We start from the raw sequence: 16,227 nt of genomic DNA on the forward strand, positions 1-16,227 counted from the left end.
CTCCATCTGTGACAGGACTGCAAATGACAATAATTAACCCACAGGACAGAAACCAGAGCTCAGGGAAAGGTGGCAACTTCACAACAGTCAACTGGACATGTCTTTGCACAGGAAGGACCTAGGGATCTGGGCTTGGCAGCAACCAGCTCAATGCCAAGCACACAGGGGCCTCTCAGTCTATATACACTTCCGAACATATACTCCTGTTATGTAGCAGCCTGGGCCCCTGCCTGTCTCACTAAGGGTTCAGCCAAGACCAGAGACAGGGGTCAGGAGCCCAGGAGGAGGACCAGCCTGTTGAGAAAATTCCTGGCCTTACCCTCCGGAACAAGAACAAAGATCTGAAATGCCGGTGAGTCACGTTAAGGGGAGTACACGCAGAGAGGAAGGAAGCCTTGAGTGGACGCACGCACCTTGTGCCTATGGCCTCAGACACAACAGGCCCAGACTGCGCCTTCCAAGAGCAGCAGAGAGAAAGCCTGGGCTCTCCTGCACCTGAGATCCATACCCCAACACCTTTGTGCACCACGCCCCAGGCCCTCACTCAGGGGGTTCCAAGGTCCCTATGCATTGAAGTTGGAGAGTTGGCATCTCCCCCTCCTTTTGTAACATATCTATTTGTATGTTTTATTTTGTCTGTATGAATGTTTTGCTGCGTGTACCTGTGTACAACAGATGCACACCCACAGAAGTCAGACTCAAGCCTTGGCTCCCTTGGCTCTGGAGTTACGGATGATTGTGGGCCACCATAGGGGTGCTGGGAATTGAACCTGGATCCTATACAAGACCAACAAATGCACTTTTTATTCACACATGTCCAGATATTAAGCACCATGGAGCAGTGACTGTCGGCCACCCACAAATCCACAACCTTTGTAACCGTAAAGGCTTAGTGACATCCCTGATTTTCAGCAAATGAAACAGTTACTGGCCAGTAGCTGGAAGAGCAGGCGGTCACCACCAAAGTCACTGTCTACCCAGGGAAGCCCAGGGGAGCCAACCCCCAGATGCTACAACTGTGTTAATAACGATGGGCAGCCAAGGGCCCCGCCCTGAGCACAGGGGCTATAGAATGAAGCTGAGAGTCCCGTAGTGTCTTTCAATATGTATAGCATGACCCCAATGTACAGAAAGGCCTGGAAGGGTCTGGAGGGGATGGTACATTGCGCTATGAGGGAGAGGAGGCTCAGAGTGGAGGCAGGTGGCGTCCAAGGCTACACACAGTTCTGAGTACGTCTATTGCTCATTGACCTCTTAAAACACAGAGCTAGCCTCTTAAAAACTCAAAAGCTCTCCATGTGACTGGTGGGGAGGCAGCCCCTGATTGCACAGGAAGTCTGCTGAGGCCCATGTGGGTTTAGGGGCCGAGGCCAGCAGGGCAGGACCCCAAGCTGCTAGTCTTGGATTCCACTACAATCTCCAAAGGAAAACAGGAAAGCTGAGCAGTGCAGCCTGCAAAAGCCCTGCCTGGAAGGAGGCCTGGCCTCCTAGCAGCAGAGGGGTCCTGCCTGGCTCACCAAGAAAACAATCCCTCCGCTCAGTACAGAAGCCCCCACCTCAGGCCAAGACTAACGGACCAGCTTTTGAAGCCCCAGCCAGAGCCCCGTCGGAGGGACACAAAAGGCCTGCTATGTCCACCCACTTGACTCACACCTCCTCATCTTGTCACCATGAAGACCACCACCACTTTAAAGAAGGGGAAACTGAGGCCCAGAGACACAAGGAGCCCTCCCCAAAGCCACACAGTGACTGTCCTGAGCACAGCCTGTATGCCTGTCCTATGGTCATTCCCAGGGAGCTGGAACCAACTCCACACAAGGAAGGGCAATCCGTCTCCCCTCCCCTTTTCCTGGCAGTGGGGGTGGGGGCAGAGTGGCGCTCTGGCTATTTTTAACCAGATACAATTTTCTGTCTATGAGTGGACAAGCCTGGGCTGTCCTCAGACACAGGCCCGTCTGTGATGCGCGCACAGGGCCTGCCTTGCTAGCTGAGGACTTGTTTGTTTACTCAGTTTTTTAAATTATAACCTCTGCAGTCTGGCCCAGCCCAATCGCCCTTTTCTGGCTGCATCTGGGCCAATTAGTGGCAGATGAGGCAGTCAGGCGCCCTGGGTCCAGCTCTGTGGCCTCTGAGATTGTGGGCTCCGCCTTCCCACTCTCAGGTCCTCAGTTTATTCGGTGATGAAATGAAGGGCAATACTAGTTAAATATTTCCTTTTGTTCTTCCCTCCTTCCTTCATTCTTTTTTTTTCCTCTGTCTCTCTCTCTCTGTATCTTTCTCTTTCTCTCTCTCTCATTTCTTTCTGAGACAGGGTCTCCTATGTAGTCCAGGCTGGCCTTGACCATGTGATCCTCCTAGCCTCCTGACATTTAGATCACTTCAATCTTTCCATCTGAGAGGCAGAAGTCCAGGCCAGAAAAAAAATAAAACTATCCACTACCCATCAGCACTTTCAAAGTCAAGGCAGGGGATGTTGGGTGCTAATCAACTGTGAGCAAACTTTCCCTGAGTCTAGCAGGACATGGGATTCCCCAAAGCTTCAGCTCACTTTGCTCCCATTCTTCCCACACCCTTCACATTCCAAAGAACTCTGTCCTAAAAACACAGATGGGTGTGGTGGCTCTTGCCCTTAATGGATCTCTGTGATTTCAAAGATAGCCTGGTCTACATAGTGAATTCCAGAACAGCTTGGCCACATAGAGAACACACACACACACACACACACACACACACACACAATTTGGAAAGTTGTGGTGGACTGACACAGGAAGAATGCTGCAAGTTCAAGGCCAGCCTGGATTACATGGTGAGACTCAAAAACCTAAACCTCAATGCTAAGGATGTGCCCCGGCTGGTGGAAGGCTTGCAGAGCATGCCCACAGCATTGGGTGCAGTTCCCAGCACCACATAAAATAGATGTGTGGCTCCTGCCTGTAATCCCAGCATGGAGGTCGGGTGGAGTACAAGAGCCAAACCTTCAGCATCACCTGGTCAAGGCTGTTATCGCCACATACCTGGCACCTGGCATAAGCCAAGACACAGGGCATCTTTCAGAACCTTTAGATATTTCAGAGACAAGAAATGGGGTCACTGTTCCCACCTTACTGTCACTTGCAACTCCAAGAAGAGTACCAGGACCAAAGCCACACAACTTTGTCCCTAACATTGGCCTACAACCACCCCATCATGACCAGACACAATCTCCTGAAAGGGCTGGTGGAGTTCAATGCCATGTACTTAGAAAGACAGAAACATCCACTATCTGTCACACAAACCACCGTGCTTGCCGGAACCTTCTTGGAATGTGGCCCACACCGTGTCCAGGACAGCTTTCTGAACAAGCGCTACCTCCCTCGGCAAGATCTCTGTGCAATGAACAGCCAGCCACCTCGGCTGTCCTGCACTTTGATACAACCGAGCCTCCACACGTGCCTCGTGAGCACTGCACAGACAGGCAAAGAGAGGAAGGGACACAGATGGTGCACAGACAAGAGGAAAGACTTGCCAAGTGTCCCTCGGCATTCAAACTGTGTGGCCTGCTTCCTGGCTCAAACCCTACAGAGGGACAGGGAACGTGGGGTTCACACTTTGCAAGCCAATCTATTCATCCTCCTCCTGGATGTTCAAGTAGCTGACAGAGCACCCCATCCAGCACACAAATCCAGCTCTCAACTTTCTCATTTTGATCTCTTCTCTCTCTCCTTTTTGTTTTGTTTTTCGAGACAGGGTTTCTCTGTGTAGCCCTGGCTGGAACTCACTTTGTAGACCAGGCTAGCCTCAAACTCACAGGAATCCTCCTGCCTCTGCCTCCTGGGTACTGGGATTAAAGGCTTGTGTCACCACTGCCTGCCTATTTTGTTTCATTTCATATTTTATTTATTGTGTGTGTCTGGGGAGGGGACACACACACCACTACACATATGTAGAGGTCAGAGGACAACTTGCAGCAACTGGCTCTTTCCTTCCAGTGTGTGGGCTGCAGGGATCAAAGTTAGGTCGTCAGGCTTGGTGACAGGCTCCTTTACCTGCTGAGCCATCTCCCCAGCCCCCTGCCCTGTCCTTCCTCCTGAGAGGAGGGACTTCCTGAATGAAAGTCCTTCCATGAAGTCTATATAGCAGCTGTAGCTGAGACACCAGGAAACCCTGCCCCCCCCCCCACAAAGACCCAGTAGAGCTGGATACTGTGATGCCCACTTCTCAGACTCAGAGCTGGCGCCAGGGAAGAGAGTGAGCCTCCTACCACCAGAAGGGTAGAAGCAGAGGCCATTGTCGATCCAACAATCTGCAGGACGCCAGCCCTGTAGCGGTTCCCTCAACCCAGCGGCACCAGAACTGGCGCACAGCAGACAGCTCCCACCACCTGTCATTGTCACTGAGACTTTGGCCACCCGGTACATGGACATGCCTCTGTGACTGTGTCCCACCTCTCACCATCTCATCATGGAGATGCTCGGCCCACACCACACCTGGGTGTGGCTTTTACCTAAAAATCACCCAAGGCTTCCCCAGGTCTCTCGGGACAAGGCTCCTCCTCTCCGAGGCGAGTCAAGCTTGTGGCTCCTCCCACCCCACACTCCACCTTCCCCTGTGAGAACACAGCCAGCCAGGAGGCTCCAGGCAGGCAGCCGCCACTGAGAAGTTAGGATTGGCCTGTCCCAGCACAGAAAGGGCTTTGGAACTGTTCTTCGCTTCCTCTTTAAAGTGAGCACTCCAGTCACTGTGTTTGAAACTTTTTTTTTTAATTGCATGTGGTTATTCAGGGGTGGAGGTCCTTACGAGTGCCACAGCACATGCGTGGAGGACAACTCCACAGTCATTCTCTTCCTCTGCCGTGGGTTCTGAGAGTGAACTTGGGAGTTAGGCTTGCGCGGTAGGTCCTCACAGACCACTCCCTGGTCCTCCCAGGTCCTACTACTTTGCTGCTACTTTGAGACGGGGTCTCATGTAACCCAGGCTGGCATCCAAATGGATATGGAGCGCAGGATGCCTTTGAACTCCTGACCCTTCTGCTTCATGGCATGTACCATGAAGCCCGGATGAAATTTCATAACTGTTGACTGTGAATAAAAGAAAGAACAACCAAGTATGTCTGAGGCCAGAGCACATCAGCTTTAGAAGGTCTCAGGGGCACGTACACCTATTTCCACATAGTAACCTATGTGATCCTGCCTTCAAAGGGCACCTTGGGACCCCTGGAAAGGGTTTTCAAAGGCAGAGACTTTCTAAAAGAAGATATTGATCTTGAGGTCACAAATGAGGACAATCAAAGAGGCCCAGCCTCTGTCCAGAATCACACAACACAGCAAATCGTCAACAGGACCAGGTTCAGATCCACAGATCTAATTCTGGACACACGGTGCTTTAATGCTCTGTGTCCCACCTCATAGCAGACACTGAGTGGACAATGCTGAGGAACAACAGTCCCGTCCCACAGCCCTGCACATATGGGCTGAATACCTCAGGCATCCTGAACCAAAGGCTGGTGGCATGGCTCAGGCTGGGACATGCATGTTTCCTGGAATACAAGGCTGGCCATATGTGAGGGGGCAGACAAATCAGCCATGGCTCCCGAGGTGTAAAGTAAGGCCAGGGGAGTAACAACCAAAAAACCGTCACTTGGGATTAACAGAGTCAGACTTTTAAAAACCCTTGCCATGGTAAGCATGACAGAGTTCAATTATCCAGAACCCATGTAAATAATGGTGGAAGAGAGAACCAACTCCACAAAGCTGCCCTCTGGCCTCCGAATGTGCACCACGGCACCCACGCACCCACACACACCCATCGCACACACACAGCCAATAAAAAATTTGTTTCAATACTGGGTGTGAATGTGCACACCTTTGATCCCAGCAGTCTGGAGGTAGATGCCAGCAATGTCTAAGTTTGAGGCCAGCCTGGTCTGCATAGTGACTTCCAGGACAGACAGGGCTACACCAGAAAACCCTGTCTCAAAAAACAAACAAACAAACAAACAAACAAATAAAAATTTAAGCTGTAGTTCAAGTTGGGCGCCTAGTTTAGTTGGATCTTGCCCAGCATGCACAGCTTGCCCTGTGTTTCAGCTCCAGCACCACAGAAAATGGGCACAGTGTCATATACCTGTAACGGCAGTACATAATGAATGCAAGAGGATCTGGGGTCCTGGGTCACCCTTGGCCACAGAGCAGGTTCAAGGCCAACCTGGGATACATGAGACCCTGTCTCTAAATAAATAAGTAAAGTGGCTGTCATTCACTGTGCTGTCACCACCTACCTACCCTACCCTGTACATTACATACCAGCTCCTGCCAACTGCCCTGTGAGGGCAGAAGAATCTCCATCTTTTACAAAGAGCCCTGAGGTCATCAAGAGGCAGAGCCAAGACTTAAGCCCAAGCTACAAAGTCTTGCTCTGAGGACCCTCTCCGGGGGCCCTGCTTCCCATTCCCCATCCACTATGGGGCGCGGTGAATGGGAAGGGACCCGCGGTCCCCCGGTGGGCGGGGCACCACCCAGGCAGCACTTCCGGTTCTCCCAGTTTCACCATCAAGCCTCGTCCGTCGGTGACTCAGGCCCTGAAACTCCAAGAAAGGAGTGTGGCTGTCGCTCCCCACTCAGGCTTTAGAAAGCCCCGCTTCCCCGGGCAGGGAAGTGGGTGGGGGTGGGGCCCGGGAAGGAAAAGGCAGCGCAGGAATCTGTAACCGCGGGATGATGCCTCTGCGACAGTGTGTAGTGAGTCAGGAGGGGGCGGGGCAGAGGGGTGGTTGCTCAAAGCGAAAAGACTGTGAGCCTCTGAGTAATGACTATGGGTGGGATGTATTTGTGCAGAGCCTCTGACACAGCTGCATAGACCCCGCTCATCTCCCACTCCCCAGGCCCCGGTCCCCCTGTGTATGTCTCTTTGGGGCCAGCCCTTCCCACACTGTCCCGTGCCCATCATAGCTATGCAATCACAGTGGGGTTTGGACTTAGTCGCTAAGTAAGGCCTTGCTCTCCGTGTTTCCTGCCTGCCTTGGAGGTAATTCTGTGAGATAATCCAGGCAGAGGATATCGTGGCTCTATTAGTAAGTGCTCAATTAAAGGATTTGGCCTGAGCCAAGCAAAGTGGTACACGCCTGTAATCCCAGCACTCTGGGAGGCAGAATCAGGAGGATCTCTGTGAGTTCGAGGCCAGCATGGTCTACAAAGTGAGTCCAGGACAGCCAAGGCTACACGAAGAAACCCTGTCTCAAAGAACAACTCAAAAAGATTTGGCCTGGGCTGTAGTTCAATTGGTAGAGCTCTTGCCTAGAGCATACATGAGGCCCTGGGGTAGATTCCTGCCTTAAAATATAAACACTGAAGGGATACGCAGTTACCCTCCGCCATACAGTTTGAGGCCAGCCTGGGTTACATGAGGCCATGTCTAAATAAAAAGATACCCATTTTAGCATTCACAGCCTGAGAACTGCCCCTCCCCCCCTTCTCTATCACCCGCCATTCTCAGTCAGGAAATGGACCAGTCCCTGTGGGCAGCAGGCCAGGGAAGCAGTTACTGTGTGGCCACATGTCCTGAGGCCACACACTTCAGTCCACACTACCAATTCACGGCAGTGCACTGGCGTGTGACAGATGCTCAGGGGTTCCCTGGGCTCCCAAGAGGGAACCTTCCTAGACATGTCCAGATGAAGAAAGGCAGGCAGGGTACAGTAAGGCTGCAGGATGAGCCTGTCTTCAGCAGGAAAGCCAAACACAGTCAGGCAGGAACGCCACAGAGCAGACTCCTGGTGCTCCAGAAACCCACAAGGCAGGAGGGACCCAAGGCCAGCATTTGGAGGAATCCGAAGAAATGTCTGTGTCCTCGCCTGGAAGGACACACGGCATGCAGGAAGGTCATGCAGCCTTTGGAAGAAATGTTTGTTGCAAATGGTTTAGAAAAAGAGGCAAGACACACACACTGTTGAGTCGCAGTCCCAGCCACCTATGACAATAAACAGGGGCAGGGGAGGGCAACATGGTCAGGCAGGGGGCTGGGTGAGCAGCCCTTCTTGTCTTTCAGCTTCATTCCTTAGGCGGCAGGAGGCAGGGAGGGCGGGTTATGGCCCAGTTTGGGATTAGAAAGGTCTCTTTTGGCAGCCTTTGTGGGAAGGCCTGGAGGGTGAGGTGGGAGGCCCCCAGGAGGCCAGAGCACAGGCTAAAGGGTGGGAGACGACCCAATAGAAGACTAGAGGAGGCTGGGGGGAGGGGAGGGCAGGGTCAAAGCCAACAAAAGCACATTATGTAAGACTCAACACAAGAGATAGCAGAGTCCCCAGACAGCTTCACCCCCAGAGGCTGACTCAGGCCTGGTCCAGCATCCGGCCTGCCCAGTCCCTTAGCAAAGCCCCTGACAAATAGGTAGCACAGCAGGGAGTGCGTAGCGGGATCGGCACCACCATTTACTCCTGCACCTGCAGCCACTTTTAGACGGGGAGGGGCAAGGAGGTGGGGAGGGTTAAGATCAATTTGCAAACAGATATTATTTGCTTTCCATGACAAATAAACATGATCCCTTTCTCATACCCGGTTATCAGAAGGGTGATAGCCTCAGTAATAAAGTAGGTCTTGGCAGTGGGTATGAAACATTTTGCCGCCTTCCAAAGCCTATGTATGGATTTATCAGTAGGTCTCCTTAAAGCCTCTCACAGCAGCTCCTAGCACAAGATGTATACACGGAGGTTTAAACAGAACAATGCATACAAGCAAGATACCAATAAAAACCCAAGTAGCCGTCACCAGGGCTCTGGACAAGTAACACTGCCCCCAGGCAAAGAAAAGCGCTTTCCGTGGCAGGAAAAGGCCGGCTACAGGAGCGAACACCAGTCTGGAAGAAGTGACCAGACAAATGATTTCTTCTGGAGAGTGAGAAGCCAAGAAAGAAAGATGGACGATGTGGTTTTTACATACTTTCCCCTCCCAAAGTGTCCAGGCACACATTGTGTTGTAAGTTTGACCAACCAACACTGCCTAGAGTTGAGAGGGACTGGAAAGAAAGGGATAGGAGTGGTTACTGATGGGCCCGAGGTTTATTTCAAGCGGGCTGAAATGTTCTCAGATTAGCTATGTTGACGGTTGCACACTTCAGTCAATACACTAAAACTGTTTTCTGTGGGTGGATGCTGCAGGGTGTGGAACTGGGTCTCGGTAAAGCTGCTGGTTTTAAAAAAGAATTAGCCAGGAGGAGGGAGGGGAGGGCAGGTGGGTGGAGCACACGGGAGCATAGGTGCTGGGACATTCTGCCCTCTGTGGGTAATTCTTGCGCCTTACGGAGGGGTGAGCCACAATGGTGGAGCCCTGTGAGGATGTCCTGGAGAAAGGTGATTTTCCCCATCACAGCCAGGGCCAGCCCTCCCACCGGCAGCTTGGGCTCCAGTCTCTACCCCTCACTTGTAGTATCTTGGTTTTGGAGGTTCCAGCCATTTGCATAAAATCCCTCAAAGGCCTCAGGGCTCCTATATTGCATGGAAAGGATGGTCTGGCATAGCTCAGCCACTTGTCTATCTCCTGGTTCCTTCTACACACCCCACTGTCACTGTCACTGTCATTACTCAGCCCTCACCCATCACACCTAACCGAAACAGCAGAAAGGAGCCAGGAAGAAATCAAAGCTTCAGAAAACCCTTGTTTATCCTCAGATCCAGAGAACTGGCCACCCCAGTTCTCCACTGACTCCACAGTCGGGACAAACCCCAGGAGAAAGCGTAGCTGCCACTGCCCCACCCCTTTGAACTCCAATACTAGAGGGATCCCAATTACAGAAACCCAAGAACAATCCAATAATAAGATGTTTGCTGAGCACTTCTGCCCAGGTACTGGGCTGGGTACAGCATTCTCTGCTTTAAGCCACTGGATCCTCTCAGCAGTCCCTAGCTACCACTGATATTCCCATCTCACTGATAAGAAAACTGAGATCCAATCCCCAGGAAAGCATGGGGGTGGAAGGGTCTGATGGTGCAGGCCTGTAAACCCAGCTAGTCAGGAGTTGAGAGACAAAAGGAGCTCAGACTTAAGTCCTGCCTGGGCTACAAACTGAGTTCAAGGCAACCTGGGAGACTTAGTAAAACTGTCCCAAAATAAGTAGCTATAGCTCAGTGGTGGAGGGCTTACAAAGAAAAGAGAAAGGGCTGGAGGGATGGCTCAGTGCTTAAGAGCAGTTGTTCTCACTGAGGACATTGGTTCAGTTCCCAGCACCCTCAGCTAACCACCATCTGTAACTCCAGCTCCAGGGGACCTGACACCCATCCTCTTCCAACTAGGAACACATTCCAAGCACAGATATACACAGGAGCAAAACACTCAAACATATAAAATAAAATGAATAAATCTAATAAAACAACAACAAAACTGGGCTAGAGATACTAGCCCAAGGTCAGCCAGCTAACACTTTGCTCTAGCCAAGGTTTGTAGGGAATTTTAGTATTGTTAGGCCCTCATAGCTAGAAGGGACTTCAGTCAGCAGCTGCCACACCCCATTCTGTTCATATCTAGGGAAACTGAGACCTAGGGAAAATAAGCAGCCCCTAGGTGACACAGGCTCTTTACCTCTCAGGCCCGTTCCATACTCTGCTACCAGCATCACCAGCACTGGGCTGGAACAAGCCCCTGCCTGCCAGAGGCTTTGAAATCTCAGGATGAAAGATACCGGGGGAGCAAAACAGCACCCTGGGTAAGAGCACGCCTGACCTTTGCCAGGACTTGCAGGCTGGCATTCACCTGCTCACCTGCTAGGGGAGGATACAAGACACCCAGCCAAGCCACAGCACCCTAACAGGCCTGGGAGCTTAGGGCCCTGTGGGAGGGGTGTTCCCACAGCTGACACTTCCACAGGTAGGAAGGGCTCTGGAATTTTACTCAAGTACCTGCTCGGGAGGGGGTGAGGAGGAGAGTGACTAGGTGGCTGGAGGTGGCAACAGATTCCTTCCAACAGATTCCTAAGGAAGTTCTGTCTCTGAGTGTGTGTGTGTGTGTGTGTGTGTGTGTGTGTGTGTGTGTGTTGGGCTACCTTCTTCCAGCTCCCCACCCCCACTCCCCAGGTGAGCCGGCCATGGAATCTAAGGCATCTGAAGGGGGTTATTAATAGCACTGAAGTGTTAGGAGGACCGGCAAGTAGGTCCTGAGTGGGCACAGCCCTATTTTCCCCAGCTTATATCCACGAAACAAACTCGGCCCTCTCCAGAAGGGGCCACTTCACCTTCCCAGGCTCAGGCTCCACTCTGGGAATTGGCCAATAGGGCAGGGGTGAGTTCTCAGCTCAGGGCTAGGGAAGGTGGGAGATCTGGGTGTGGGGAAAAGAAAAACCCCACTGAAGTAGGGCACACCCCACCCATGCTTGCTAAGAGGAGTGAGAGGAGGTCCTGAATAGAGAGACTGTTACAGAACCCCAGGAGGTTGCCGCCAGCAGGGAAGGGACAGGAAGACTCCGCCCTGCCTTTCCTGAGCCCAGGCCTTGTCCTACAAGGAGCCTTCCAGGACTAGCTGTTCAGAGGTGAGAAATGGTCTAAATCACCCCCTCTGTCCCCAACTCCAGGCCTGGCCCAGTGACTGGGCAGGCCTTCTCTAGCACCTTCTTTGTGCCCTGCTAGAGTCCAGCCCTGGAGGTGGAAGAGAGTAAGGGACACCGGGCCTTGCTCTCAAAGGGTCTCTGCTGTCAAGGGGAGGTGAGGGATACAGCTGAGCACTCAACAGGACATCAGGAAAATGTAGGGACACCACACTCGGCTCAATGGTCAGGGAGACAAATAAATAAGGCCAGAGGAACTGTCTCCTCCTCGTGCTCTCTGATAAAGCCTCCTGGCTGACACCCCTTGTCTCAGTGCCTCTTCATATACCCTGTACTAACCAAGGCTCACTAAGATCTCTCAGCAACCATCAATAGGAAGGCAACAATGGTCAAGCCCTTTCAAAGATAAAAACTGAGGCTCTCCAACGTTAAGAGACTGGTCCAAGGTGGGCAGCCGTGGCCCACGCCTTTAATCCCAGTACTAACGAGGGCCAGGAAGGTGGATCTCTGTGAGTTCCAGGCCAGCCTGGTCTACAGAGCTGGCTCTGGGCAAAAACGCTGAAACTGCATTCAAGACTGCCTGGCCTGACTTGCCTGTGTGGTCAGCCCAAGCTGAGTTTTGGGACAGCCTGAGATTCTCAACCCATTTCCCTCTCCACAGTGAACCAACCCAGGATCCTGGGCTCCTCCACAGATTTGGGAGGAACTCCCTCTTGAGAAGTGTCCACCATGCCATGACAGGCTGCGAACAAGGCTGGCTGAAGGTACTGGGAGGCTGGACACAGGCCCTGAGGGAGCCGGCTCTGGCCATGAACAACCAGCCCCCCGAAGTTGTAGTGCCAGCACTCTGCTGGTTTGGAGCCTCAGGCCAGGGACCCGCCCCCTCAAGGGCACCTCATCTCTCCTTAGCTCCACTCTCCACGCTCGGTCCCAGGCTCTCCAAGGGCCCATCCTGCTGTAAGCTTCAGCCACGTGTACCGGGGCTGAGGCCAGGGCGAGGTGGGACAAGGCAGCTGAGGGGGGAAGTCAGGAAGCTCTGACTGTGGGCCAGAGTCCGGAGTAGAGATTAGGCTTGGAACGTTGTTGGGAAGAATGGGGGTGCGACCCCTCCGCCACGCGATCTAGGGTATTAGATGCAGGGTTCTGGCCAGGCTGGGTTCCAAGGGGAGTAACTTCCAGTAGAGAAATGGGGTCCCGAGGCTCCTCAAAGGGGGAAGGGAGCACACAGAAGGGCCTGGAAGGGCCGTCCAGACCAAAAGGGAATAAGTTCGGAGGAAGAGTGAGGGTCTGGCCGGCTCCCGCCCCACCCCGGGCCGGGCATTGACTCTCGGGGACCCCCACCCCTCCCCGCAAGGACGGAGGCGTGGCCCAGGGTGCCTGGCGTAGTACCAGGCCGGCGGGGCTCTGAGCGGTCCTCACCTGCGATGTGCTGGCGCCGCGCGTCATCCAGGTGTGTGGACAGCACGTCTCCCATGGCGAGGAGAAGCCGGGGCCGGATCCGCCCGCCGCTACTCAGACGGACGCCGCTGGCGCCATGGAGTCCGCAGGCCCCACTCCCACCGCCCCGCAGCCTCGCTGCCGCCTGGGCTCCGCTTGGCTCCTACCGCGATCCCCGCCGCGTCCCTCCCGCCAGCAGCAAGAGCCTCTCCAGCCGGCGCCCAGGCCCCTGTGCCCGCCCCGCCCCACCCCGCCCTGCCAGGCCAGGCCACGCCCCCGTCAGAGCCACGCCCTCCTCTCCAGTCCTGGGCGGGCGGGGACCTCCAGACAGCGGGTAGACTTAGACAAAGAGAAGATCCCTGGAAGGGAGACCCGGGGTAGATTCGCCGGCTGTGCGCCCAATTCAGATAGCAGTGAAGAAAAGGCTGATGAGGGCATCGCAGAAAACTGGGTGCCCTGGGGACTGCGGCCTGAGCGTCTCCCACTCCCCTCCTCACGCCGAGGAGAACGTAGGGACTGCAAGGGGACGCCTGGACGGACGTGCGGGAAATCAGCATTCCTCCAGCCCCTTTCCTTTTGACCCCTACCCCCAATCTCGCCCGCAGCTGCCCGAACTGGGGACGTCCCCTGGCCTTGATCGGACCTGTTCCAGAAGGTGTGCCAGCCCATCTTGCACAATAGATGGGGGCAGATGGCGAGGGGAAATGGAGTAGAATAGAGTGGAGGACCGAGGGACATAGGAGGGGAAGGAACGGGATGTGGGGGGAAGTGAGGGGAACATGATTGGAGTTCAAAGATATCAGGGCCCAGCGCCTGGGGGTCATTCTTCAGGCCCGGCCTGTGGGCATTTCATTCGGCGGGCGGCTTGGCTTGCTAGACAGAACAAAGGAGGAACGGCTCTTTACAACTTGCAAAAGACTATCTGAAGGGACCTCGGACTTTGAGTACTTAGACAGTTGGGCTGGGCATAGGTGGGTCACTAACACCATGAGAAAACGTTTCAGTTTCTGGACCCTCCCAAACTGGTAGAGGAGGCTTACTACCTTCAGGTATATCGTGTGTGTGTGTGTGTGTGTGTGTGTGTGTGTGTCCAGGGCTGGCTAGCTGCTGCTTGCTTGCACCTCTTGGCTCAATACTTCTGTGCCTTCACCCCGTTATTAGCTGCTCTCCCTGACACCTGGCAGCCAGTGAGGGTCATAACAGTTACCTGTAACTAAGCACCTGTCTCTCAAGCCTGTCACCACCACAGGAGCAAGGTTGGGAAACAACTGAGGTGATGCAGGCCCTCAGTCATGCTTTCAAGTCACTCACGGGTCAGTCATTCAGCCACTGTGATAAACACTCATTTGCTAAGCCTGCTGCAAGGTGCTTTGTGTGAGGCTGAGTGTGGTGGTGTGTGTCTCATGCTTAGCCTTAGGGAGAAGGGGAGGAAGACAGGTCAAGAATTTAAGGCCATGGGGCCCGGTGAGATGGCCCAGAGGGAAGAGCACTCACTGCTCTTGCAGAGGACTCAGGTTCAGTTCCCAGAACCCACATTAGGCAGCTCACAACTGCCTGTAACTACAGTTCCAGGGGATCTGACTACCTCTCTGGCCTCCACAGGCTCCTATACTCACCTGCAGCAAATAAATTCACCCAGGAAAACACACATATACATAAATAAATAAGATAAATCCTAAGACCTTGAGTCTAAGCAAGCTGCAAAGCAAGTTTGAGGCCAGTCTAAGATACATAGGAAGACCCTCTTTCAAAATACCAATGGCTAATCTGGGCAGTGGTGGCACACACATTTAGTTCCAGCATTCAGGAGGCAGAAGCAGGTGGATCTCTGAGTTGGAGGCCAGCCTGGTCTATGGAGAGAGAGTTCCAGGACATCCAGGGCTACACAGAGAAACCCTGTCTAGAAAATACACACACACACACACACACACACACACACACACAAGAGCTGAAGTAGTAATTCAGTGTTACAATGTTTATCTAACATGAGCCAGGTGGCCCTGAGTTTCTGTGGTAGTTTACACACACACACACACACACATATACACACACACAATATGTACACATTTGTGTGCATGGCACACATACACATGCACACACATGTATTATGGATGAAAAGATAAGAAAGTCCAAGCTACCTACTCTCTGTGACCCTGGACAAGAGGCATTCCTCACTGAGCCTGTTTTCTCACCTGTCAAGTAAGAATAATGACACCTCATGGGGAGGGTCAAGAGAAGTCACCTCTCAACAGACAAAAATGCCATTCTGGTTCCTGCCCTCCAGAAGTCTGAGGGAGGGAACAGAACACTGTGTTATAAAGATGGTGATTTAAGCATAGCACCAGGGCTGAAAGTTGAAAAACAAGAATTGTGACAGCAGGTACTCAGGACAGGACATTCAGGCAGTGGGGGCCCACACAGGCAAAGGCCACGCCCCTGAGAAACAGGATGCATTTTCAGATCATCAGGAGGAACTGAAGTCAGGCTGGCAGGGACTTCCAGTTTCCTTGTGCAGAGGTGGCCCAGAGAAGGAAAGCGACTTTTGTCCAAGTCTCTCAGTAGGGCCAAGGCCAGCACAGCTGACACTGGTTGACATGTTCTCTGGGCTGCCGGAGGCAAATAATGATGGTGAGCTCATTTTATGCTTTCCCCAGCCTCAGCTACAGAGCCTAGAAGGGCCTGTAGGGGGGAGGACAGCTAGAGCCAGCTGCTCCCCACCGCTCCCCAGCATCCTCTCAGCAACATGGAGGAAGAGGCCGACCAGTAGTTTGTCCTTAGCCTTCATGGTGCGCCCAGGCCCAGAGCCTGGAGCATGCACACACACTTCCCAGAACGCAGGTCAGATCCCTGGCACAAGGACCTTTTCCTCTTGGCTTAGACCTCTGTCGTCTGTCACTCAACTACCCTGAGCTTCCATGGCTTCAAAAGTGGGAAGGCTCTGTAAACTGTACAGTGCTGTGCATGAGGGTGAATAGTCACCTCTGATCTTGAGGCTGGTCCCTAACAACTTTAGATTGAATGCACACAGAAACACTGAACCGTAAGAAGAAAAAGTCAGCCTGGTGCGGTGGTGCACACCTTTAGTCCCAGCACTCAGGTGGCTGAGGCAGGAGGATCGCTGCGAAGCTGAGGCTAGGCTGATCTACAGAGTGAGTTCCAGGACAGGCAGGGCTACATAACCCTGACTCAGGGAAAAAAGAGAGAAAGAGAGAGAGAGAGAGAGAGAGAGAGAGAGAGAGAGAGGAAGAAAGAAAGAAAGAAAGAAAGAAAGAAAGAAAGAAAGAAAGAAAG

The 16,227-nt window shown here is 53.1% G+C and overlaps 1 protein-coding gene across 1 annotated transcript in view; it reads right to left on the reverse strand.

Moving 5' to 3' along the window:
- Niban2 (niban apoptosis regulator 2) overlaps positions 1 to 13,137 on the reverse strand; it is a 49,212-nt gene extending 36,075 nt beyond the window's left edge. The window contains exon 1 of the mRNA XM_055600932.1: positions 12,919 to 13,137. Coding sequence (XP_055456907.1) covers positions 12,919 to 12,973 — 55 coding nt within the window. The 5' untranslated portion in view covers positions 12,974 to 13,137. The remainder of the gene's footprint in view (positions 1 to 12,918) is intronic.
- Between the last annotated feature and the right edge of the window lie 3,090 nt (positions 13,138 to 16,227).

This window comes from Psammomys obesus, unplaced genomic scaffold, assembly GCF_907164565.1.
Source record: "Psammomys obesus unplaced genomic scaffold, mPsaObe1.curated_primary_1811, whole genome shotgun sequence".
NCBI classification, from domain to species: Eukaryota; Metazoa; Chordata; class Mammalia; order Rodentia; family Muridae; genus Psammomys; species Psammomys obesus.